Here is a 26,842-nt window from a genome sequence, read left to right as displayed (position 1 = left end):
GCCTTATCACGGGTGACTTGAAAAAAAAAAGCGCGTACGGATAATGGCAGCCCCCATAGGGAGCCGCCATTCCCGTTCCTTATTTGGTCGCTGTAGTCTACGTAAAGATTTACGTAGACTACGGCGAAAATAAGGGCAACGCTATTTGCAGATCTAGCCGTGATAGGCTACGTTAATCGTCACGTAGCCTATCAGGAGGCGGTTTTTTGTTTTTTTTTTAACTTTCGCGTTCGCAGCCAGGCGAGGCGGGAAGCCTCCTCCCCGGCCTGAATTTCGGCCGGGGCGAGGCGGGAAGCCTCCCCCCCCCGGCCTGAACTTCGCGGGGGGAGCAACGAAGCGCCTCCCCCCCACCGCGAACGTCGTTCGAGGACAGGTAAGGGACTTTCGTCCACCCCTATGGCACTGTGATATTTTAGATTGCTTTTATTGGTTTGGGTGGCCTCGAGGGCTGTTGTAGTAGAAAGTTGGATTAAAAGAAAAGAAAGTATCAGTCTGGCTTGCCAAAATGAGGATATGCAAATGATAATTAATTATAAAGTAGGTGACTCAGCTTATGATATATTTTTAATGTCACCCTTTGAAATGAATAAAGTTACCCTCCCTCCTTACTCAAGTCCCAAACTGTTTTTTAAAATCCATTCAGGAATCAGTGCAGTATACCGATTAAGGGCGCAATCCCATGAAGACAGTCTCCAGCCCCCGAATTCGGAGCAGATCCAAGGGTCAGGGATCATGGACATTGTAGTCCAAAACATCTGGAGGGCACCAAGTTGCCTGCCCCTGTCTTAGATTATAACCTCCAAATTCAGAGGCTGGGGACTGTCCGATGCAGGGTGGCTGCAGCATGGAGGGGAACCTGTCTTCCACGCTCCAGCCGCCCTAAATTTTCAGCTAGACGCGCGATTTCATGCATCTAGCCAGGGACTTTGGAGCGGGGGCGGGGCGCGTAGGACACAGGAAGCCTCATGAAGAAGCTTCCATGGTCTCCTCCCCTCCCCTCCCCACCCCTGGGACCACCCTGTTTTCGCTCTGTTTCCGAGCACGGAGAAGAGGAAGAACCACGCCAGCTACGAGGGAGTGGGTGGGAAGCGCAGTTTCTGGCAACTGAGCTCAGAGCCACGGCAAAAAATAAACCGAACAATCCTATGGCGGTCTAGACAGCGTCTAGTGGTGAAAGGATTACCCTCTAAGTGATTCGATTCCTCCAGCACTCTATTCCTCGGATAAGATTCTGGAAAACTAAAAATGTACACACCTTGGGGGAAAATAAGGCTTGAAGTCAAATGGTCAGCAATGATGTTATTGGAACATAATAGATAGATGGCAATGGATACCAAGGTCACAATATTTAGAAATGTCAACCAGGTTGTGAGTGACATTAGAGAAGGTGGGGAAACCGCAGGCCTCCTGGGGGCCAAATCCAGCCCTCCAGAGTTCCAGAGATGGACACGCCCCTTCTACTGGCCCCACCCCTTTCTCCCCTTTCCCAGCTTTTATGCAGATTTCCCCCCATTCTAAAAGGTTGAAATGTTTCTCTTGCCACTTATTTACCGGCAGCAAGAGCTTTCCGCTACAATATGCTGGTATTTTGGAGGTCATGTTGGCCATGCCCCTTTTGCCTTTGGCCCCACCCACCCTGAGAAACTCTCCAAAATGAAATTCATCCTTCGGGCTAAAAGACGTTCCCCACCCTTGCATTAGACCTTTGTGGGTCTCCAGAAAGCCTTGGGTTGGTCGAAAAGTAAAAAGAACCAAGAACTTGCTACCTCCAGTACCAGAGGAAGTGAGCCTAGGTATACCAATTGCTGGGGAACATGGGTGGGAGGGTGCTGTTGCACTCATGACCTGCTTGTGGGTTCCTGGCTGACAGCTGGTTGGCCACTGTGTGAACAGCTGGACTAGATGAACCCTTGGTCTGATCCAGCAGGGCTCTTACGTTCTTATGTTAACTTATGAAAGGTTAAGAGCCATCTCCAGGCTGCTTCTTTTAGATTCAGGGATAGTTCACATAGTGGACTCCAGATGTGTTGGACTACAAGTCCCATTGGCCCAGGCAGCGTGTCCAAGAATCAGGGAGCATGGATGTTGTAGGCCAAAATATCTGGAGGGCCCCGAGTTGCCGGTCACTGTCTTTGATCATAGCCGGCCTTTGATTAATTAGCGAGGCATCTACAACAGTCCCACTTCACGGCTAAATATTTTTTCGAACTGTTAGTGCGAAACAGAAAAAAAAACTACGGGCTGGAGAGGTCAAACACACTGACCTTGAGGTTCTGCTGCTCATTGTGACTCCAGACGCAAAGCGTCTTCTCAGACGAGCCCGAGACCCCTTTGGCCTTCTCCGCGTCAAAGTCAAGGCCCATGATGGGCTCTTGATGACATGCAAGCCGACTCAGCGCTTTCCCCGCTGACAAATTCCACAGAACCACTGATCCGTCCTCGTAGCCAGCCAGAAGGAGAGGAGACGAACCAACGTCAGGCTGACGGAAAACACAGCACAGCACGGAAGATCAGGAGAAGCTGGTGTCAAGGCCGCCCCCCCCGCCATTCATTAATTAATTAGCTATATTTCTATACTGCCCATTCGCCGAAGTTCTCTGCGCAGTTCACAAAACAAAACTTAAAAGCATAAAATACAATAACATAGTGAAACGTAATATAAAAACCACACATTTAAAACAGAATAAAACCAGAGAAAGAACCAAGGTAAAAGGCAGCTGCAATGCAAACATCTAAAAACGTACTAACACAATTTTTAAAGCCTGGGAAAAATAAAAAGGCTTTCACCAGGTGCCCCAAAGACCACAATATAGGTGCCAGGACAGTCTCTCTGGGGAGGGAATTCCAGAACTGGGGTGCCACCACCGAAAAGGTCCTGTCCTTAGATTACCTGCCTCACCTCATTCAGCGGAGGTACATTGAGAAGGGTCTCTGAGGATGATGTTAGGGTCCAGGCAGGTATATATGGAAGATCATCCTTCCATATTTCCTGCCTGATTCAAACAAGCCAACAGATGTACAAAGTCCACAGAACTCCAAAAGGTACCATTACAAAAATGAATCTGTGAATTGTGACCATTCAAAATAACTACCATACTCTGACACACACAGGCTGATTTTTCATGGAGGGAAAAAGACGGTCGGAATTGTTATTCCTACACTTCATTAAAACCTCATCATGCTGATAATTTCAGAATCTTAATATGATTATCCACAGTTTAATCTTGGGTTGGGCCTTTATAAAACAGTCTGGTTGGAACTTGGCCACTGGTAGAGCCAAATACCTCCTGTCCTCCTTTCAGAAAGTGATGTCAAACATCTTTCCAACACTTCATCAGAAGAAAATTTTTCTAATGGCACTCGTATTCCATATGCACCCCCCCCCAATTATCTTCCACTCATTCACAGTAAATACTGGGTCCCCCTTCCTCCAGATAATGACATGCTCAAGACAAGCGGGACATTTCTCCAAATACCATGGAAGACTCTTTGAAAAGCTTCTGAACTAGCTAGCGCCCAAAGAGTTAACTTGAGTCCCACTGTAACCAATTGAGAAATATTTTGATTAATGATGTCACAGGTCAAAGGGCATGGCACCCTGGGCAGTCACCCAATTTATTAAAGCCTCTGAAATAACTCAAAGAAAGGAACGTTACTGGATTACATGTCACACTTAGGGAAAATATTCATCATTGCCTTGGCCCGGCTGACTAATGACCCTGTAAATCGGAAGATTCGCCATGTGAGTGAAGACTCAAAAGCCCTAATCAAAGCAAATTAAAAAACAAATGCCTGTTAACGCCAGTTATGGCTTTAAAAGGAAGCAAGTCCAGCAAAAAAGGACCCAAACTCCTCCCTACAGAACATGTAGGTGGCTTATTTCAGTAGAACAATGCTCTATTCACCCCCCCCCTTTCAAACCCAATCTCTTGCTAAATCTTAAATATAGTATATATATTAAAAACAAGGAGATAAAACACAGAGAGGCAGTTTTTAGAGAATTACTGCCGCATGTTCAAGACAATCCTGTATTTCCCCCACCCCCTACCCCCCGGCATTACCCTTTCAGACTAATATATCACATTCATGTTATTATATGACACGTTCTAGGAATAGTTGTCCTAACTACAATGGGTGGTCCTCCTGCTGGTGAGAATTTTCCTTGGGAAAAAAAGGAAGGGAAAGAAAATAGCCTTGCAGGAGTCCTTGCAGTTAAAGCCTTGCTCCTCTTCGAATGGCTCCAAGATCCATGTTCTGTCTCCTGGGTATAGCTTAGCCATGGGAAAGTGCCTACAGGAACAACCTTCCCCCAGCCTGGTGTCCTCCAGATGTTTTGGACTACAACTTCCAGTATTCCTGACCATTGGCCATGAGGGCTGGGGCTGATGGGAGTTGAAGTCCAAAAAATCTGGGGGTCACCAGGTTGTGGAAGGTTTAGGAACCTTAGGAACCATTCAACAGATGAATGACGAGTGGGTGATGCCACAGAACTGGAACAGAAGCGCTGTGCTGGAGCAAGGAGTTCCAAAACATTTTACTCTGGAGCTCTGCAAAGAGCAGTGTTTGATTTGGGACCCAATGAACACAAGGAATGGTCCACTGTTCTTCCCCAAGGACCCTCAGGAGAACTGGCAGAAAAGATTTTGCACATGGAAGGATTCCGTGTTCAGTCACCAACATCTCCAGTTCAAAGGATCCTGGGTCATAGACCTTGGGAGACCCTGGAGACTGGCTGCCAGTCAGAGCAGACAATACCAGGCTAGATGGAGAACTAGTCTGGCCTGGTGTGTGGCAACTTCCCATGATAACAAAGGGGACCCAAAGAGTCATTTAGCACCATTGGTCTTCAGCTGGTGCACCTGGTGGGTCACACCCCATGCATGTAGCTGTCCATTTGCTGTGATCATCACCTGAAGCTCTGATGGGATGCATCTGAACACACCTTATGATCGTAATCTAACCTACTTCACAGGGAGGGTGCTGTTGCACTCATGTCCTGCTTGTGGATTTCCCGTGAGCAGCTGGTTGTCCACTGTGTGAACAGAATACTGGACTAGATGGACCCTTGGTCTGATCCAGCAGGGCTCTTGTTATGTTGTTATAGCTTGTTATGAAAATAAAATGGGGAGTTCCTTGAGGAAGGGCAGGATTCAATCAAAAACATGGAGTCCTTCTAAGGAGAATTCAATGAATCAGTCTTACATAGATGATCACTAAGAAATTAGCTTTAGATATTCTCCAAAGCTCCAGCAAAGGAGATCATTACCTTGTCGTGGTGCTGGAGCTTGAGCACCTCAATGACGCCATGAGCTAAACTGTGAAGGGACACCCAAGACGGGAAGGTTATGGCAGAGAGGTCAGACTAAATACGATCCCTGGGGAAGGAAATGACAACCCAACCCATTATTCTTGCCATGAAAACTAAATGGATCAGTACAACCAGAGATATGTCGGTATACCATCGGAAGATGGGACTCCCAGGTTGGAAGATGGTCAAAGTGCTACTGGGGAGGAACAGAGGATAAGTTCAACTAGCCCCAGATGTGATGACGCAGCCAGCTCAAAGCCAAAAGAACGGCTAGCGGCTGATGGTGTTGGTGGTAAATGACGAATCCGATGTTCTAAAGATCAACACACCATAGGAACCTGGAATGTAAGATCTATGAGCCAGGGCAAATTGGATGTGGTTATTGGGGAGATGTCAAGATTAAATATAGACATTTTGGGTGTCAGTGAACTGAAATGGCTGGAATGGGCCACTTCACATCAGATGACCACCAGATCTACTACTGTGGACAAGAGGACCACAGAAGAAATGGAGTAGCCTTCATAATTAATAATAAAGTGGTTAAAGCAGTGCTTGGATACAATCCAAAAAATGATAGAATGATCTCAATTTGAATTCAGGGTAAGCCATTTAACATCACGGTGATCCAAATATATGCCCCAACCACAGATGCTGAAGAAGCAGAAATAGATCAGTTCTATGAGGATCTGCAGCACCTACTGGATAATACGCCAAAAAGAGATGTTATTTTCACTAACACCTGGAATTACAGGCAAGTATGGTCTGGGAGAACAAAATGAAGTGGGACATATGCTGATAGAATTTTGCCAAGACAACTCACTGTGCATAACAAACACTCTCTTCCAACAACCTAAGAGACGACTTTATACCTGGACTTTACCAGATGGTCGACACCGAAATCAGATTGACTACATCCTTTGTAGCCAAAGGTGGCGGACATCTATGCAGTCGGTAGGGGTGGATGAAAGTCCCTTACCTGTCGTCGAAGGACGTTCGCGGTGGGGGGGAGGCGCTTCGCTGGTCCCCCCGCGAAGTTCAGGCCGGGGGGGGGAGGCTTCCCGCCTCGCCCCGGCCGAAATTCAGGCCGGGGGGGGGGCTTCCCGCCTCGCCCCGGCCGAAATTCAGGCCGGGGAGGAGGCTTCCCGCCTCGCCCGGCCGCGAATGCAAAAGTTAAAAAAAAAACAAAACACCCCCTGATAGGCTACATGACGATTCACGTAGCCTATCACGGCTAGATCTGCAAAGTCAGCCGTGATAGGCTACGTCAATCGTCATGTAGCCTATCACGGGTGACTTTAAAAAAAAAAAAGCGCGTACGCTAATGGCGGCCCCCATAGGGAGCCGCCATTCGCGTTCCTTATTTAGTCGCTGTAGTCTACGTAAATGTTTACGTAGACTACGGCGAAAATAAGGGCAACGCAAATAGCGTTGCCCTTATTTTCGCCGTAGTCACGTAAACATTTACGTAGACTACAGCGACCAAATAAGGAACGGGAATGGCGGCTCCCTATGGGGGCCGCCATTATCCGTACGCGCTTTTTTTTTTTTTTTTTAAAGTCACCCGTGATAGGCTACGTGACGATTGACGTAGCCTATCACGGCTGACTTTGCAAATCTAGCCGTGATAGGCTACGTGAATCGTCACGTAGCCTATCAGGGGGCGTTTTTTTTTTTCTTTCATTGCAATGGCGGTGGCGGCAGCCGGTTGAAAGACCGGCTGCCGCTCCCGCCCCACTCGAACACCCGCCGAACCGCCGGCCGGACCAGCCACCGGGAGGGACATTCGGTGAAGGTAAGTCCCGTCCCGGGGGGGGGGGTGCGGGGGGTGGGGGGGGGGTTCGGAGGATTTCTCCCCGAAACTTGTTCGGGGGGCCGAACACGTTGGCGCTCGGCCCCCCGATGTTTCGGGGAGAAATTCTCCGCCATCCCTAGCAGTCGGTGAAAACAAGACCTGGAACTGTTTGTAGTTCAGATCACGAACTTCTTACTGCACAATTTTGAATCAGACTAAAGAGAATAGGGAAGACCCACAGATCAGTTAGATATGAGCTCACTAATATTCCTAATGAGTATGCAGTGGAGGTGAAGAATAGATTTAAGGGACGGGATTTAGTAGATAGGGTCCCGGAAGAACTATGGACAGAAGGTCGCAACATTTTTCAGGAGGCGGCAACAAAAAACATCCAAAAGAAAACCAAGAAGGCAAGATGGCTGTCTGCTGAGACACTGGAAGTAGCCCAAGAAAGAAGGAAAGCAAAAGGCAACAGTAATAGGGGGAGATATGCCCAATTAAATGCAAATTCCAGAGGTTGGCCAGAAGAGATAAGGAATTATTTTTAAACAAGCAATGCGCGGAAGCGGAAGAAGATAATAGAATAGGAAGGACAAGAGACCTCTTCCAGAAAATTAGAAACATCGGAGGTAAATTCCAGGCAAAAATGGGTATGATCAAAACAAAGATGGCAGGGACCTAACAGAAGCAGAAGAAATCAAGAAAAGGTGGCAAGAATATATGGAAGATCTGCATAGGAAGGATAATAATATCGGGGATAGATTTGACGGTGTGGTCAGTGAGCTAGAGCCAGACATCCTGAAGAGTGAGGTTGAATGGGCCTTAAGAAGCATTGCTAATAACAAGGCAGCAGGAGACGACGGTATCCCAGCTGAACTGTTTAAAATCTTGCAAGATGATGCTGTCAAGGTGATGCATGCCATATGCCAGCAAATCTGGAAAACACAAGAATGGCCAACAGATTGGAAAAAATCAACTTATATCCCCATACCAAAAAAGGGAAGCACCAAAGAATGTTCCAACTATCGAACAGTGGCACTTATTTCACATTCCAGTAAGGTAATGCTCAAGATGTTGCAAGGTAGACTCCAGCAATTCATGGAATGAGAACTGCCAGATGTACAAGCTGGGTTTAGAAAAGGCAGAGGAACTACAGACCAAATTGCCAATATCCGCTGGATAATGGAGAAAGCCAGGGAGTTTCAGAAAAACATCTATTTCTGTTTTATTGACTATTCTAAAGCCTTTGACTGTGTGGATCATAACAAATTGTGGCAAGTTCTTGGTGGTATGGGGATACCATACCTTGTCTGCCTCCTGAGGAATCTGTATAACGACCAAGTAGCAACGTTAAGAACAGACCATGGAACAACGGACTGGTTTAAGATTGGGAGAGGAGTATGGCAGGGTTGTATACTCTCACCCTACCTATTCAACCTGTTTGCGGAACACAGCATGTGATGTGCTGGGCTTGATGAAGCCAAGGCTGGAGTTAAAATCGCTGGAAGAAACAATCACCATCTCAGATACGCAGATGATACCACTTTGATGGCTGAAAGTGAGGAGGAGCTGAGGAACCTTATGACGAAGGTGAAAGAAGAAAGTGCAAAAGCTGGGTTGCAGTTAAACCTCAAAAAAACCAAGATTATGGCAACCAGCTGGATTGATAACTGGCAAATATTATCCTGAGGATGCGGACAAGGTGCTTGGCCAAGTCCGATCGACCACTTGTGTGCTTGACCCTTCCCCTTCATGGCTTATTAAATCAAACAAGGAGGGGATGTCTGGCTGGGTCCAGGAGGTTGTAAATTCCTCCTTGAGAGAGGGAGTGGTGCCTGCTGCTTTAAAAGAGGCGGTAATTAGACCATTCCTGAAAAAGCCTAAACTGGACCCAGAGGATGTTAATAATTATAGGCCAGTGGCCAACTTCCCCTTCCTGGGCAAGGTGCTTGAGCGGGTGGTTGTAGGACAGCTCCAGGCACTGTTGAATGAAACAGATTATCTAGATTCATTTCAATCGGGCTTCAGGCCTGGTTTTGGAATGGAAACTGCCTTGGTCGCCCTGTTGGATGACCTCTGCCAGGAGAGGGACAGGGGGAGTGCGACCCTGTTGATTCTTCTGGACCTCTCAGCGGCTTTTGATACCATCGACCATGGTATCCTTCTGGATAGGTTGTCTGGGTTGGGAGTTGGAGGCACTGTACTACAGTGGTTCCGCTCCTACTTGGATGGCCGATTCCAGAAGGTGGTGCTGGGGGATTATTGCTCTGTGCCATGGCAATTGTGCCATGGGGTTCCACAGGGCTCTATTTTATCCCCTATGCTGTTTAACATCTACATGAAACTGCTGGGGGAGGTTATCCAGAGGTGTGGGCTGAGGTGCCATCAATATGCGGATGACACCCAGCTCTACCTCTCTTTCTCATCAAAACCAGGTGAGGCAGTGGCTGTTCTGAATCAGTGCCTGGGCACGGTAATGGACTGGATGAGGGCCAATAAACTGAAACTCAATCCAGACAAGACAGAGGTACTGTTAGTGGGTGGTTCGTCTGCCCGGCTAGGTGATATTCAACCTGTTCTGGAGGGGGTTGCACTCCCCCTAAAGGATCAGGTTCGTAGTTTGGGGGTGCTCTTGGATCCAGAATTGTCACTTGAGGCACAGGTGAACTCAGTGGCACGGAGCACTTTTTATCAGCTTAGGCTGGTATACCAACTACGCCCATATCTGGACAGAGATAGCCTAGCTACAGTTATCCATGCTCTGATAACTTCTCGTCTGGATTACTGCAGTGCGTTATACGTGGGGCTGCCTTTGAAAACGGTCCGGAAACTTCAGCTGGTCCAAAATAGGGCAGCAAGATTGTTAACAGGGACTGGCCTGCAAGCTCATATTACGCCAGTACTTTTTCAGCTGCTCTGGCTGCCAGTCCATTTCCGGGCCCGATTCAAAGTGCTGGTATTAACATTTAAAGCCCTTAACGGCTTGGGGCCAGGTTACCTGAAAGATTGCCTCCTCCCATACGTGCCTGCCCAGACCTTAAGATCATTGTCAGCAGCCCTTCTCCATGAGCCCCTGCCAAAGGAAGTGAGGCGAGTGGCTACTAGGAGGAGGGCTTTTTCTGCTGTGGAACCCCGGCTCTGGAATGAGCTCCCTAGTGAGGTTCGCCTGGCGCCTACATTGTATTCCTTTCGGCGCCAGGTGAAGACCTTTTTATTTTCCCAGGCATTTTAGCATTTTAGCTTTCTAAACTTTTAGCTTTGCTGTTTTAAATTTGTATTTTAAACTCCTGCACTGCTGCTAGGTTTTATTGTGGCTGTATTGTTATATTGTGGTTTTAATGTTCTGTATATTTTAAATTGTTTTATTGTGTGCCATTTGGTTTTAATTTTTGTGAACTGCCCAGAGAACTTCGGCTATTGGGCGGTATAGAAATGAAATAAATAAATAAATAAATAAATAAATGGAGAAAATGTGGAGGCGGTGACAGACTTTGTGTTTCTAGGCGCAAAGATTACTGCAGATGCTAACTGCAGCCAGGAAATCAGAAGACGTTTACTTCTTGGGAGGAGAGCAATGACAAATCTTGATAAAATAGTTAAGAGCAGAGACATCACACTGACAACAAAGGTCCGCATAGTTCAAGCAATGGTATTCCCCATAGTAACCTATGGCTGAGAGAGCTGGACCATAAGGAAGACTGAGCGAAGGAAGATAGATGCTTTTGAACTGTGGTGCTGGAGGAAAATTCTGAGAGTGCCTTGGACTGCAAGAAGATCAAACCAGTTCAGGAAATCAAACCAGACTGCTCACTTGAGGGAAGGATCTTAAAGGCAAAACTGAAGTACTGTCTTCTCATGGCCACATCATGAGAAGACAGGATACCCTGGAGAAGATGCTGATGCTAGGGAAAGTGGAAGGCAAAAGGATGAGGGGCCGACCAAGGGCAAGATGGACGGATAATATTCTGGAGGTGACGGACTCAACCTTGGGGGAGCTGGGGGTGGCGACGGCCGACAAGAAGCTCTGGCATGGGCTGGTCCATGAGGTCACGAAGAGTCGGAAGCGACTGACCGAATAAACAACAACATTCTCCAAAGTTGTCCCATTATTAATTCTCAAAGTAGTCCTGGGTACCCTAGGGGACATATTTGGCCATATTATGCTGCCCCACTTCCTCCTGTTTGAGGGAAAGGCTTTTTCTCATGTTCCTTGGTTTGTGCAAGTTTGATCTGCTACAGCACATGACAGGTACTTTCAGGTGGTGATGTCTATGCTGTGGCACATTGTTCCTAGCATTCCATACTACCTGGCCCAACTTCATTGTAACGGGAAGACTTGAAGAATGTAAGAAGAGCTTTGCTGGATCAAAGGCCTATCTAGTCTAGCGTTCTACTTCCTATGGTGACCACCCAGGTGCCTCTTGGGAAGCAGGACATGGAGGCAATAGCTGTTTTTCCCCAGCAACTGGCCTTCAAAGCCATGGCAACTTGTTTGCTTTGGAAGGCATTCCCTGGCCACTGAGTTTGATTGAACTCTGGTACTGACACGCCATTCCATGCCACGCCCCGACTGGACCACATAGGTGTTGGTCTCATGACTGCTCCCTAGCAGGTTGTGTGTGTGTGTGGGGGGGGGTTGGTAACTGTTGCATTCTTAGAACAGTATGGCAACTAGGATGCCATTCTTTGGCAGAGAATGTGACTTGTAGTTTTAAAAATAAAAAGGGATGGTATCTTTGGGATGACAGAGAGTCCGCTTCCATTGGGATTGAACTCTGGGATGACAGCGAGTCCGCTTCCATTGGGATTGAACTCTGGGATGACAGCGAGTCCGCTTCCATTGGGATTGAACTCTGGGATGACAGCGAGTCCGCTTCCATTGGGATTGAACTCTGGGATGACAGCGAGTCCGCTTCCATTGGGGTTGAACTCTGGGATGACAGCGAGTCCGCTTCCATTGGGATTGAACTCTGGGATGACAGCGAGTCCGCTTCCATTGGGATTGAACTCTGGGATGACAGCGAGTCCGCTTCCATTGGGATTGAACTCTGGGATGACAGCGAGTCCGCTTCCATTGGGATTGAACTCTGGGATGACAGAGAGTCCGCTTCCATTGGGGTTGAACTCTGGGATGACAGCGAGTCCGCTTCCATTGGGGTTGAACTCTGGGATGACAGCGAGTCCGCTTCCATTGGGGTTGAACTCTGGGATGACAGCGAGTCCGCTTCCATTGGGGTTGAACTCTGGGATGACAGCGAGTCCGCTTCCATTGGGGTTGAACTCTGGGATGACAGCGAGTCCGCTTCCATTGGCGGTTGAACTCTGGGATGACAGCGAGTCCGCTTCCATTGGCGGTTGAACTCTGGGATGACAGCGAGTCCGCTTCCATTGGGGTTGAACTCTGGGATGACAGCGAGTCCGCTTCCATTGGGGTTGAACTCTGGGATGACAGCGAGTCCGCTTCCATTGGGGTTGAACTCTGGGATGACAGCGAGTCCGCTTCCATTGGGGTTGAACTCTGGGATGACAGCGAGTCCGCTTCCATTGGGGTTGAACTCTGGGATGACAGCGAGTCCGCTTCCATTGGGGTTGAACTCTGGGATGACAGCGAGTCCGCTTCCATTGGGGTTGAACTCTGGGATGACAGCGAGTCCGCTTCCATTGGGGTTGAACTCTGGGATGACAGCGAGTCCGCTTCCATTGGCGGTTGAACTCTGGGATGACAGCGAGTCCGCTTCCATTGGGGTTGAACTCTGGGATGACAGCGAGTCCGCTTCCATTGGGGTTGAACTCTGGGATGACAGCGAGTCCGCTTCCATTGGGGTTGAACTCTGGGATGACAGCGAGTCCGCTTCCATTGGGGTTGAACTCTGGGATGACAGCGAGTCCGCTTCCATTGGGGTTGAACTCTGGGATGACAGCGAGTCCGCTTCCATTGGCGGTTGAACTCTGGGATGACAGCGAGTCCGCTTCCATTGGCGGTTGAACTCTGGGATGACAGCGAGTCCGCTTCCATTGGCGGTTGAACTCTGGGATGACAGCGAGTCCGCTTCCATTGGCGGTTGAACTCTGGGATGACAGCGAGTCCGCTTCCATTGGCGGTTGAACTCTGGGATGACAGCGAGTCCGCTTCCATTGGCGGTTGAACTCTGGGATGACAGCGAGTCCGCTTCCATTGGCGGTTGAACTCTGGGATGACAGCGAGTCCGCTTCCATTGGGGTTGAACTCTGGGATGACAGCGAGTCCGCTTCCATTGGCGGTTGAACTCTGGGATGACAGCGAGTCCGCTTCCATTGGCGGTTGAACTCTGGGATGACAGCGAGTCCGCTTCCATTGGCGGTTGAACTCTGGGATGACAGCGAGTCCGCTTCCATTGGCGGTTGAACTCTGGGATGACAGCGAGTCCGCTTCCATTGGCGGTTGAACTCTGGGATGACAGCGAGTCCGCTTCCATTGGGGTTGAACTCTGGGATGACAGCGAGTCCGCTTCCATTGGGGTTGAACTCTGGGATGACAGCGAGTCCGCTTCCATTGGGGTTGAACTCTGGGATGACAGCGAGTCCGCTTCCATTGGCGGTTGAACTCTGGGATGACAGCGAGTCCGCTTCCATTGGCGGTTGAACTCTGGGATGACAGCGAGTCCGCTTCCATTGGGGTTGAACTCTGGGATGACAGCGAGTCCGCTTCCATTGGGGTTGAACTCTGGGATGACAGCGAGTCCGCTTCCATTGGGGTTGAACTCTGGGATGACAGCGAGTCCGCTTCCATTGGGGTTGAACTCTGGGATGACAGCGAGTCCGCTTCCATTGGGGTTGAACTCTGGGATGACAGCGAGTCCGCTTCCATTGGGGTTGAACTCTGGGATGACAGCGAGTCCGCTTCCATTGGGGTTGAACTCTGGGATGACAGCGAGTCCGCTTCCATTGGGGTTGAACTCTGGGATGACAGCGAGTCCGCTTCCATTGGGGTTGAACTCTGGGATGACAGCGAGTCCGCTTCCATTGGGGTTGAACTCTGGGATGACAGCGAGTCCGCTTCCATTGGGGTTGAACTCTGGGATGACAGCGAGTCCGCTTCCATTGGGGTTGAACTCTGGGATGACAGCGAGTCCGCTTCCATTGGGGTTGAACTCTGGGATGACAGCGAGTCCGCTTCCATTGGGGTTGAACTCTGGGATGACAGCGAGTCCGCTTCCATTGGGGTTGAACTCTGGGATGACAGCGAGTCCGCTTCCATTGGGGTTGAACTCTGGGATGACAGCGAGTCCGCTTCCATTGGGGTTGAACTCTGGGATGACAGCGAGTCCGCTTCCATTGGCGGTTGAACTCTGGGATGACAGCGAGTCCGCTTCCATTGGGGTTGAACTCTGGGATGACAGCGAGTCCGCTTCCATTGGGGTTGAACTCTGGGATGACAGCGAGTCCGCTTCCATTGGGGTTGAACTCTGGGATGACAGCGAGTCCGCTTCCATTGGCGGTTGAACTCTGGGATGACAGCGAGTCCGCTTCCATTGGGGTTGAACTCTGGGATGACAGCGAGTCCGCTTCCATTGGGGTTGAACTCTGGGATGACAGCGAGTCCGCTTCCATTGGGGTTGAACTCTGGGATGACAGCGAGTCCGCTTCCATTGGCGGTTGAACTCTGGGATGACAGCGAGTCCGCTTCCATTGGCGGTTGAACTCTGGGATGACAGCGAGTCCGCTTCCATTGGCGGTTGAACTCTGGGATGACAGCGAGTCCGCTTCCATTGGCGGTTGAACTCTGGGATGACAGCGAGTCCGCTTCCATTGGCGGTTGAACTCTGGGATGACAGCGAGTCCGCTTCCATTGGCGGTTGAACTCTGGGATGACAGCGAGTCCGCTTCCATTGGCGGTTGAACTCTGGGATGACAGCGAGTCCGCTTCCATTGGCGGTTGAACTCTGGGATGACAGCGAGTCCGCTTCCATTGGCGGTTGAACTCTGGGATGACAGCGAGTCCGCTTCCATTGGCGGTTGAACTCTGGGATGACAGCGAGTCCGCTTCCATTGGGGTTGAACTCTGGGGTGACAGCGAGTCCGCTTCCATTGGCGGTTGAACTCTGGGGTGACAGAGAGTCCGCTTCCATTGGGGTTGAACTCTGGGGTGACAGAGAGTCCGCTTCCATTGGGGTTGAACTCTGGGGTGACAGCGAGTCCGCTTCCATTGGGGTTGAACTCTGGGGTGACAGCGAGTCCGCTTCCATTGGGGTTGAACTCTGGGGTGACAGCGAGTCCGCTTCCATTGGGGTTGAACTCTGGGGTGACAGCGAGTCCGCTTCCATTGGGGTTGAACTCTGGGGTGACAGCGAGTCCGCTTCCATTGGGGTTGAACTCTGGGGTGACAGCGAGTCCGCTTCCATTGGGGTTGAACTCTGGGGTGACAGCGAGTCCGCTTCCATTGGGGTTGAACTCTGGGGTGACAGCGAGTCCGCTTCCATTGGGGTTGAACTCTGGGGTGACAGCGAGTCCGCTTCCATTGGGGTTGAACTCTGGGGTGACAGCGAGTCCGCTTCCATTGGGGTTGAACTCTGGGGTGACAGCGAGTCCGCTTCCATTGGGGTTGAACTCTGGGGTGACAGCGAGTCCGCTTCCATTGGGGTTGAACTCTGGGGTGACAGCGAGTCCGCTTCCATTGGGGTTGAACTCTGGGGTGACAGAGAGTCCGCTTCCATTGGGGTTGAACTCTGGGGTGACAGAGAGTCCGCTTCCATTGGGGTTGAACTCTGGGGTGACAGCGAGTCCGCTTCCATTGGGGTTGAACTCTGGGGTGACAGCGAGTCCGCTTCCATTGGGGTTGAACTCTGGGGTGACAGCGAGTCCGCTTCCATTGGGGTTGAACTCTGGGGTGACAGCGAGTCCGCTTCCATTGGGGTTGAACTCTGGGGTGACAGCGAGTCCGCTTCCATTGGGGTTGAACTCTGGGGTGACAGCGAGTCCGCTTCCATTGGGGTTGAACTCTGGGGTGACAGCGAGTCCGCTTCCATTGGGGTTGAACTCTGGGATGACAGCGAGTCCGCTTCCATTGGCGGTTGAACTCTGGGATGACAGCGAGTCCGCTTCCATTGGCGGTTGAACTCTGGGATGACAGCGAGTCCGCTTCCATTGGCGGTTGAACTCTGGGATGACAGCGAGTCCGCTTCCATTGGCGGTTGAACTCTGGGATGACAGCGAGTCCGCTTCCATTGGCGGTTGAACTCTGGGATGACAGCGAGTCCGCTTCCATTGGCGGTTGAACTCTGGGATGACAGCGAGTCCGCTTCCATTGGCGGTTGAACTCTGGGATGACAGCGAGTCCGCTTCCATTGGCGGTTGAACTCTGGGATGACAGCGAGTCCGCTTCCATTGGGGTTGAACTCTGGGGTGACAGAGGGTCCGCTTCCATGGGGGTTGAACTCTGGGGTGACAGAGAGTCCGCTTCCATGGGGGTTGAACTCTGGGATGACAGCGAGTCCGCTTCCATTGGCGGTTGAACTCTGGGATGACAGCGAGTCCGCTTCCATTGGGGTTGAACTCTGGGGTGACAGAGGGTCCGCTTCCATGGGGGTTGAACTCTGGGGTGACAGAGAGTCCGCTTCCATGGGGGTTGAACTCTGGGATGACAGCGAGTCCGCTTCCATTGGCGGTTGAACTCTGGGATGACAGCGAGTCCGCTTCCATTGGGGTTGAACTCTGGGATGACAGCGAGTCCGCTTCCATTGGGGTTGAACTCTGGGATGACAGCGAGTCCGCTTCCATTGGCGGTTGAACTCTGGGATGACAGCGAGTCCGCTTCCATTGGCGGTTGAACTCTGGGATGACAGCGAGTCCGCTTCCATTGGCGGTTGAACTCTGGGATGACAGCGAGTCCGCTTCCATTGGCGGTTGAACTCTGGGATGACAGCGAGTCCGCTTCCATTGGCGGTTGAACTCTGGGATGACAGCGAGTCCGCTTCCATTGGCGGTTGAACTCTGGGATGACAGCGAGTCCGCTTCCATTGGGGTTGAACTCTGGGATGACAGCGAGTCCGCTTCCATTGGGGTTGAACTCTGGGATGACAGCGAGTCCGCTTCCATTGGCGGTTGAACTCTGGGATGACAGCGAGTCCGCTTCCATTGGCGGTTGAACTCTGGGATGACAGCGAGTCCGCTTCCATTGGCGGTTGAACTCTGGGATGACAGCGAGTCCGCTTCCATTGGGGTTGAACTCTGGGATGACAGCGAGTCCGCTTCCATTGGGGTTGAACTCTGGGATGACAGCGAGTCCGCTTCCATTGGGGTTGAACTCTGGGATGACAGCGAGTCCGCTTCCATTGGGGTTGAACTCTGGGATGACAGCGAGTCCGCTTCCATTGGGGTTGAACTCTGGGATGACAGCGAGTCCGCTTCCATTGGGGTTGAACTCTGGGATGACAGCGAGTCCGCTTCCATTGGGGTTGAACTCTGGGATGACAGCGAGTCCGCTTCCATTGGGGTTGAACTCTGGGATGACAGCGAGTCCGCTTCCATTGGGGTTGAACTCTGGGATGACAGCGAGTCCGCTTCCATTGGGGTTGAACTCTGGGATGACAGCGAGTCCGCTTCCATTGGGGTTGAACTCTGGGATGACAGCGAGTCCGCTTCCATTGGGGTTGAACTCTGGGATGACAGCGAGTCCGCTTCCATTGGGGTTGAACTCTGGGATGACAGCGAGTCCGCTTCCATTGGGGTTGAACTCTGGGATGACAGCGAGTCCGCTTCCATTGGGGTTGAACTCTGGGATGACAGCGAGTCCGCTTCCATTGGGGTTGAACTCTGGGATGACAGCGAGTCCGCTTCCATGGGGGTTGAACTCTGGGATGACAGCGAGTCCGCTTCCATTGGGGTTGAACTCTGGGATGACAGCGAGTCCGCTTCCATTGGGGTTGAACTCTGGGATGACAGCGAGTCCGCTTCCATTGGCGGTTGAACTCTGGGATGACAGCGAGTCCGCTTCCATTGGCGGTTGAACTCTGGGATGACAGCGAGTCCGCTTCCATTGGGGTTGAACTCTGGGATGACAGCGAGTCCGCTTCCATTGGGGTTGAACTCTGGGATGACAGCGAGTCCGCTTCCATTGGGGTTGAACTCTGGGATGACAGCGAGTCCGCTTCCATTGGGGTTGAACTCTGGGATGACAGCGAGTCCGCTTCCATTGGGGTTGAACTCTGGGATGACAGCGAGTCCGCTTCCATTGGGGTTGAACTCTGGGATGACAGCGAGTCCGCTTCCATTGGCGGTTGAACTCTGGGATGACAGCGAGTCCGCTTCCATTGGCGGTTGAACTCTGGGATGACAGCGAGTCCGCTTCCATTGGCGGTTGAACTCTGGGATGACAGCGAGTCCGCTTCCATTGGCGGTTGAACTCTGGGATGACAGCGAGTCCGCTTCCATTGGCGGTTGAACTCTGGGATGACAGCGAGTCCGCTTCCATTGGCGGTTGAACTCTGGGATGACAGCGAGTCCGCTTCCATTGGCGGTTGAACTCTGGGATGACAGCGAGTCCGCTTCCATTGGCGGTTGAACTCTGGGATGACAGCGAGTCCGCTTCCATTGGCGGTTGAACTCTGGGATGACAGCGAGTCCGCTTCCATTGGCGGTTGAACTCTGGGATGACAGCGAGTCCGCTTCCATTGGGGTTGAACTCTGGGGTGACAGCGAGTCCGCTTCCATTGGGGTTGAACTCTGGGGTGACAGAGAGTCCGCTTCCATTGGGGTTGAACTCTGGGGTGACAGAGAGTCCGCTTCCATTGGGGTTGAACTCTGGGGTGACAGAGAGTCCGCTTCCATTGGGGTTGAACTCTGGGGTGACAGAGAGTCCGCTTCCATTGGGGTTGAACTCTGGGGTGACAGAGAGTCCGCTTCCATTGGGGTTGAACTCTGGGGTGACAGAGAGTCCGCTTCCATTGGGGTTGAACTCTGGGGTGACAGCGAGTCCGCTTCCATTGGGGTTGAACTCTGGGGTGACAGCGAGTCCGCTTCCATTGGGGTTGAACTCTGGGGTGACAGCGAGTCCGCTTCCATTGGGGTTGAACTCTGGGGTGACAGCGAGTCCGCTTCCATTGGGGTTGAACTCTGGGGTGACAGCGAGTCCGCTTCCATTGGGGTTGAACTCTGGGGTGACAGCGAGTCCGCTTCCATTGGGGTTGAACTCTGGGGTGACAGCGAGTCCGCTTCCATTGGGGTTGAACTCTGGGGTGACAGCGAGTCCGCTTCCATTGGGGTTGAACTCTGGGGTGACAGCGAGTCCGCTTCCATTGGGGTTGAACTCTGGGGTGACAGCGAGTCCGCTTCCATTGGGGTTGAACTCTGGGGTGACAGCGAGTCCGCTTCCATTGGGGTTGAACTCTGGGGTGACAGAGAGTCCGCTTCCATTGGGGTTGAACTCTGGGGTGACAGAGAGTCCGCTTCCATTGGGGTTGAACTCTGGGGTGACAGAGAGTCCGCTTCCATTGGGGTTGAACTCTGGGGTGACAGCGAGTCCGCTTCCATTGGGGTTGAACTCTGGGGTGACAGCGAGTCCGCTTCCATTGGGGTTGAACTCTGGGGTGACAGCGAGTCCGCTTCCATTGGGGTTGAACTCTGGGGTGACAGCGAGTCCGCTTCCATTGGGGTTGAACTCTGGGGTGACAGCGAGTCCGCTTCCATTGGGGTTGAACTCTGGGATGACAGCGAGTCCGCTTCCATTGGGGTTGAACTCTGGGGTGACAGCGAGTCCGCTTCCATTGGGGTTGAACTCTGGGATGACAGCGAGTCCGCTTCCATTGGCGGTTGAACTCTGGGATGACAGCGAGTCCGCTTCCATTGGCGGTTGAACTCTGGGATGACAGCGAGTCCGCTTCCATTGGCGGTTGAACTCTGGGATGACAGCGAGTCCGCTTCCATTGGCGGTTGAACTCTGGGATGACAGCGAGTCCGCTTCCATTGGGGTTGAACTCTGGGGTGACAGAGGGTCCGCTTCCATGGGGGTTGAACTCTGGGGTGACAGAGAGTCCGCTTCCATGGGGGTTGAACTCTGGGGTGACAGAGAGTCCGCTTCCATTGGGGTTGAACTCTGGGATGACAGAGAGTCCGCTTCCATTGGCGGTTGAACTCTGGGATGACAGCGAGTCCGCTTCCATTGGGGTTGAACTCTGGGATGACAGCGAGTCCGCTTCCATTGGGGTTGAACTCTGGGATGACAGCGAGTCCGCTTCCATTGGGGTTGAACTCTGGGATGACAGCGAGTCCGCTTCCATTGGCGGTTGAACTCTGGGATGACAGCGAGTCCGCTTCCATTGGCGGTTGAACTCTGGGATGACAGCGAGTCCGCTTCCATTGGCGGTTGAACTCTGGGATGACAGCGAGTCCGCTTCCATTGGCGGTTGAACTCTGGGATGACAGCGAGTCCGCTTCCATTGGGGTTGAACTCTGGGATGACAGCGAGTCCGCTTCCATTGGGGTTGAACTCTGGGATGACAGCGAGTCCGCTTCCATTGGGGTTGAACTCTGGGATGACAGCGAGTCCGCTTCCATTGGGGTTGAACTCTGGGATGACAGCGAGTCCGCTTCCATTGGGGTTGAACTCTGGGATGACAGCGAGTCCGCTTCCATTGGGGTTGAACTCTGGGATGACAGCGAGTCCGCTTCCATTGGGGTTGAACTCTGGGATGACAGCGAGTCCGCTTCCATTGGGGTTGAACTCTGGGATGACAGCGAGTCCGCTTCCATTGGGGTTGAACTCTGGGATGACAGCGAGTCCGCTTCCATTGGGGTTGAACTCTGGGATGACAGCGAGTCCGCTTCCATTGGCGGTTGAACTCTGGGATGACAGCGAGTCCGCTTCCATTGGCGGTTGAACTCTGGGATGACAGCGAGTCCGCTTCCATTGGGGTTGAACTCTGGGATGACAGCGAGTCCGCTTCCATTGGGGTTGAACTCTGGGATGACAGCGAGTCCGCTTCCATTGGGGTTGAACTCTGGGATGACAGCGAGTCCGCTTCCATTGGGGTTGAACTCTGGGATGACAGCGAGTCCTCTTCCATTGGGGTTGAACTCTGGGATGACAGCGAGTCCTCTTCCATTGGGGTTGAACTCTGGGATGACAGCGAGTCCTCTTCCATTGGGGTTGAACTCTGGGATGACAGCGAGTCCGCTTCCATTGGGGTTGAACTCTGGGATGACAGCGAGTCCGCTTCCATTGGGGTTGAACTCTGGGATGACAGCGAGTCCGCTTCCATTGGGGTTGAACTCTGGGATGACAGCGAGTCCGCTTCCATTGGGGTTGAACTCTGGGGTGACAGCGAGTCCGCTTCCATTGGGGTTGAACTCTGGGGTGACAGAGAGTCCGCTTCCATTGGGGTTGAACTCTGGGATGACAGCGAGTCCGCTTCCATTGGGGTTGAACTCTGGGATGACAGAGAGTCCGCTTCCATTGGGGTTGAACTCTGGGATGACAGAGAGTCCGCTTCCATTGGGGTTGAACTCTGGGATGACAGAGAGTCCGCTTCCATTGGGGTTGAACTCTGGGGTGACAGAGAGTCCGCTTCCATTGGCGGTTGGTCAGGCTCCTTCTTTGCAGGCCTTCAGGAAATCTCAGAAGACCCACCTGCTTTCGCTGGCCTCCCCGTAATGTCTGCATTGCTTGTTTTATTCGCGAGTTCTGTTTTTAGGGATTTTTTATTGGTAATCTTTGTCCGTACTGAATATGTAACGGGTTTTTATTGTATCCGCTTTGGGCTGCCCACACACCACGGCTGCCCACGCACCAGTGCGATCTACTGTGAGCACAACAGGGAGCCAGCAGTTTTTAAAGTAACTGGAGAGGACCAGAAACCCTCGTTTCCAGAACGGTGTAGGTCAGCAGAGCTTGCAGAAGGGAGCTCTGTTGACCTGTCCTGATCCAGAAATAATTCCCACTTGTTTCCAGGGTTGCTTTTAGAAAGCATTAACTCCTGATTCTGAGGACGCAACAAAATGAGCAGAAGCTCAGCGGCTGTCTTGGATACTGCCCTTTCTTTGGTTTTTACCTTGTATGCTGCCTTGGGAAGGTTCCAGCCTTAAAGGCAGCCTAAATTTTAAATAAATAAATGACACCAAACAGCCGTTTCTCTGTCTCCAAGGCACCGGCAGTTTTTGCTTGACGCCGGATGGAATATTTCTCCTCCTTTAAAGGAGGATGTTTTACAAATCTGAGGCCTACCAACTGTCCTGTGCAAGTCACACACCTTGACTGCCAACTGGGCAGGGTTGTCTGCACACATTCCCTGAATTTTCCCACCAGGAAACGTGCCCGTGTTGTGTAATGGTGATTTATTTATTTTAAACATGAATGCATGTAGGAACTGGAAATGCAGTAAGCACTTCATATAAATTCCAGCAATGCATATTCCTGGCAAGCCAACAGCGATTTTCCTTTGCTTCCTTCCTTGGAAGTCTCCAAAAGTAATAGCAAAAAAAACAACACAGAGTCGTGTGTGTGGACAGAGAGAGAGAGAGAGAGAGATTAATAAATATATCAATTAAACAAATATGTTCTTGAATCAAGGAGATGAGCAAGAACAATTAGCAAAAATCAATCAGTCACCAAGTTGGGATATATATTATCAAATCAATAAATACATTCCAGAAATACATGCAACAACTTCTATACGCACAAAAATTAAAAGCAAGAAGCTTAATGCAGCTCTACAGTAAATAAATATGAAAACAGTCATATATAACAGGCACCGAACAGATTTCAACCATAAATTGGTCTTCATCAGAGGCCTAGGAATCTCACATTCACAATTTCTCACATGCACAAGCTGACGACACATTGTAGGTCATATGTTTGTTCCAAACTGGACTGAACATAGTCATTTCAAATAAACCTCAACTGTTTTAATCCCAGGTGACCAGATGCCTGGACAAAAAGGAGTTCCATTATGGTTTTCTTCAGATGGGATACTGCTGAGAGCACAAACTCATCTGTGCTCAGCTTAGAAGGGAGCATCTTGAAAACTTCCCATGTCATGGGGGTGCTGTCTTTTTAGCCCGAGGGCCCAATTTCATTTTGGAGAAGCTCTCAGGGGGTGCACTTCAGTGATGGGCGGGGCCAAAGGCAAAAAGGGTGGGGCCAAAATTATCCGCATATTTTAGCTTCAAGCTCTTACTGACAGTAATGAAGCTGTAGGAGAGGCATTGCAACCTTTTAGAATTGGGGCGGTGGGGGGGACTGCACAAAGCCAGGAAACCACCAAATGATTGGTGGTTGGGGGGAAGGGGCGGGGCCCTGTGGGGAGCCCTGGAGAGCCAGATTTGGTCCCCAGGTGGGCTGAATTTGGCCCCCCAGCCCGGAGGTACTACAACCCTGCTGGATCATCTGCTAAAAGGTGGAACACTCCGGTGGTGATGTGAAGGATGCTCCCGTTTCCCTCCTGCCCTTAATAGCAGAATTATTTGATTGACTGTCAAAAGCAATCAATCAGTCCAAAAAACAAAACAAAAAAGTCTTGGAGTGAAGAGTGATTCATGTGCTCCTTCTCTCTCTCTCTCTCAAATGAATCACAGGAGGGGAAGCGTTTCATAATTAGCAAGCTCCCGTTGGCTTACCTGCCACATCTTCAGGCACATGGGCATGCCCAGCTTGGCATCGGCCTCTGGCTTCAAGGTACAGACTGACATCTTGGATGGTAGCTCCAAAACCCGAACCTGACAGTGAGAAAGCAAGCTGCATTGGCTGGGGGCCAGGTGCAAAGCGTGGGTCTTCTCGGGTGATTTGCAGAAAGGATTGGGCAAGCTCTTCCATTATCTGGGGGAGCGGGGAGAAGAGATGCCCACATCTATACTTAAGCAGGGCAGGTATTTTTAAACACCAAGGTCACGATCCAACAGGCAGCTTGGCTGAGTAAGCTCCACTGAAATGAATGGGATCCACTAAGTGGGCTCATCCATTTCAATGGGGTTTGCTCAGCACGGCTTCCTGCTGGATTGTGCCTCCAGTGCAGTGGAGGCTGGTAGCTCTGATTTTGGTGGGGTTGTGAATCCATTCTGGGTTTTAGTCAGAACCAGCCAGAGCTCTAATGGAGCTATCCGAGGAGCTGAACCCTACCCCAAAATAGATTCCGCACCTGGATAGCTTCTCTGGAGTTTTGGCTTAAAAGCCAGAACAGATTCATAGAATCACAGAATAGTAGGGTTGGAAGGGGCCTACAAGGCCATCAAGTCCAACCCCCTGCTCAATGCAGGAATCCAAGTCAGAGCATCCCTGACAGATGGCTGTCCAGCCTTGTCTTGAATGCCTCCAGTGTGGGAGAGCCCACCACCTCCCTAGGTAGTTGGTTCCATTGTCATATTGCTCTAACAGTCAGGAAGTTTCTCCTGATGTTCAGCCGGAATCCGGCTTCCTGTAACTTGCGCCCATTATTCTGTGTCCTGCAATCTGGGATGATCGAGAAGAGATCCTGACCTTCCTCTCTGTGACAACCTTTCAAGTACTCGAAGAGCGCTACCCTATCTCCCCTCAGCGTTCTCTTCTCAAGGCTAAACATGCCCACTTCTTTCAGTCTCTCCTCATAGGGCTTTGTTTCCAGTCCCTTGATCATCTTTGTTGCCCTCCTCTCCAGTCTGCCTGCATCCTTCTTAAAATGTGGAGCCCAGAACTGGACACAGTACTCCAGATGAGGCCTAACCGGTGCTGAGTAGAAGGGAACTAGTACTTCCTGGGATTTGGAAGCTATGCTTCTATTAATGCAGCCCAAAAGAGCATTTGCCTTTTTTGCAGCCACATCACATTGTTGTGGCTGCAAATTCACAACCCCACCAAAATCAAGCCACCGGCCTCCACTACTCCATGGTGGTGTAGTGGTTAGAGTGTTGGGACTGGAATTTGGGGGATCTTGGTTCTAGTCCCCACTCGGCCACAAAGCTCACTGCGTGACTTTGGGCCAGTCACTGATTCTCAGCCCAACCTACCTCACAGGGTTGTTGTGAGGATAAAATGGAGAGGAGGAGGGCTGTGTATGCTGCCTTCAAAGAGGAAAAAAGCAGGGGTAGAAATGTAGTAATAATAATTAAAAAATAAATAAAAGGCAATTCTGTCCTTCCCTTGACAACCTACTAGGCAGGGAAGGGAAGAGGGAAGAAGAGGGTAAGGGAGAGAGAAAAGGAGGTGGCAGGAAACAAGAGAGAGAAACAGAAGAAGTGCTCAGAGAGCTTCAGCTGAGGGGAGTGGTATAGAAATGTAATAGAGAAATAAATAGGGGTGGCCCCACCCACTTTGAGCTCTGGCTCTGCCCACCATCAGTATGCAGCTCCTGACAGATCACCCCCAAGGGAATATAGTCCTCCTCAACAGAAAACAGGTTCCCCATCTCTGGTCTACACTGACTGACAGCAGCTCCCCAGAGTTTGAGACAACACTCATTCTCAGCCCAACGTGGAGATGCCAGGAATCGAACCTGGGACCCTTTACATGCAAAGCATGTGCTCTGGAACTGAGCTACAGCCCTTCCCCAAGTTCACTGGGGCTCACTCGTGGGTAAATATGTGTAGCATTGCATGCACCTCCAAATCTCCAGCTTGCCCAATAGGTTACTTGTATTTATTTATTTTTATTTTACTAAATTTATATGCCGCCCAACGGACAAACATCCTCGGGGCAGTTTACAAACACAAAAAAACTAAAACAGTGAAATAACGACCAATTCAACTCCTGAAAAGAGCAAAATGTAAAAAAAAAAATAAAAATTAAAGAGCCAGCAATGAAGTTAGTAGTCAGAGCAAGAAATTAAAGATTAAATGCCTGCTGGAAAAGAAAGGTCTTAACTTGGTATCTAAATGTATACAGTGTGGATGTCAGGTGGATTTTCCTGGGAAGGGCATTCCACAGATGGAGGGGCCACTACAAAGAAGGCTCTTTCCCTGGCAGCCACCCATCGCTCCATTGTGGGCGGTGGCGGCGGCACCCAGAGGGGGCTGCCTTTGAAGATGATCTTAACAATCAGGCAGGAATATAAGGGAGTCATGTGGCCAGTATGTTGCCCATGAGGCAAGCAGCAGCTTCAGAAGGGCAATTTAAACCATGAGAAAGGCATGGAGGGTGGTTTAATTCTCCCTACAATGCTCCAGCCCATACCACACACACACACACACACACACACACACACACACACCCCTCGCTACTGCATATACCTTGCAAAAAGAGAGAGAGAAACCCCATGATTGGAGTTGCCTGCATCAGGTCTACTTTCTCCTTAAACTTGCAAGGGTGAAAATTTTTTGACAGTGAGGGCAATATTTCTGCTTCTTAATCTCTGTTCTATTCAGTATCTCCTGTACTTTGACAACTGTAACTTAAAACTAGAAGACATTTTGTGTGGATCTGGGGTTTGTTTGTTTTTTTTTGCTTACTAGAAGAAAACGTTTCTCTTTGCCTGGGGTTAATAGCGTTCCTGGGTGGCTAAAGGTGGCCACGAGGAAACACGCCCTTCTCCTTTTGCACATTTATAATGCTTTTTAATATGTTTCTGGCAAATTGGCAGGAGAAGCGCATGTAACTCATAATTGGTGATTTAAATGCAATCAAGAACAAATAAACGCCTTTTTAGATCTTATTATTCACAGACTGAATCTGCTGCAAGACGAAATTACGCTTTGGGGGACCAGCCAAGCATAAACACGTATTAAATCTTCATGTTAATCATAAGCCTCAAAAGCACTTTGGCTCACAAGCGTTACCTGTTTGAGGCTAATAAATAAAGAAATGA

General features: G+C 50.6%; 1 protein-coding gene across 8 annotated transcripts in view; it reads right to left on the bottom strand.

The window, feature by feature from the left end:
* GNB1L (G protein subunit beta 1 like) overlaps nt 1–26,842 on the bottom strand; it is a 110,155-nt gene that overhangs the window by 15,928 nt on the left and 67,385 nt on the right. For all 8 annotated transcript variants that reach the window (XM_084820384.1, XM_084820383.1, XM_084820387.1 and 5 more), the window contains 2 exons: nt 23,688–23,786; nt 2,265–2,480 (listed from right to left, as the gene is read on the bottom strand). In XM_084820384.1, the coding sequence (XP_084676510.1) occupies nt 2,265–2,480; nt 23,688–23,786 (315 nt within the window). The remainder of the gene's footprint in view (nt 1–2,264; nt 2,481–23,687; nt 23,787–26,842) is intronic.

The sequence above is a fragment of the Heloderma suspectum genome, chromosome 13 (assembly GCF_057233095.1).
Source record: "Heloderma suspectum isolate Gila_16-S chromosome 13, 16-S_ref, whole genome shotgun sequence".
NCBI classification, from domain to species: Eukaryota; Metazoa; Chordata; class Lepidosauria; order Squamata; family Helodermatidae; genus Heloderma; species Heloderma suspectum.
This window is presented reverse-complemented; position numbering and strand designations above follow the sequence as displayed.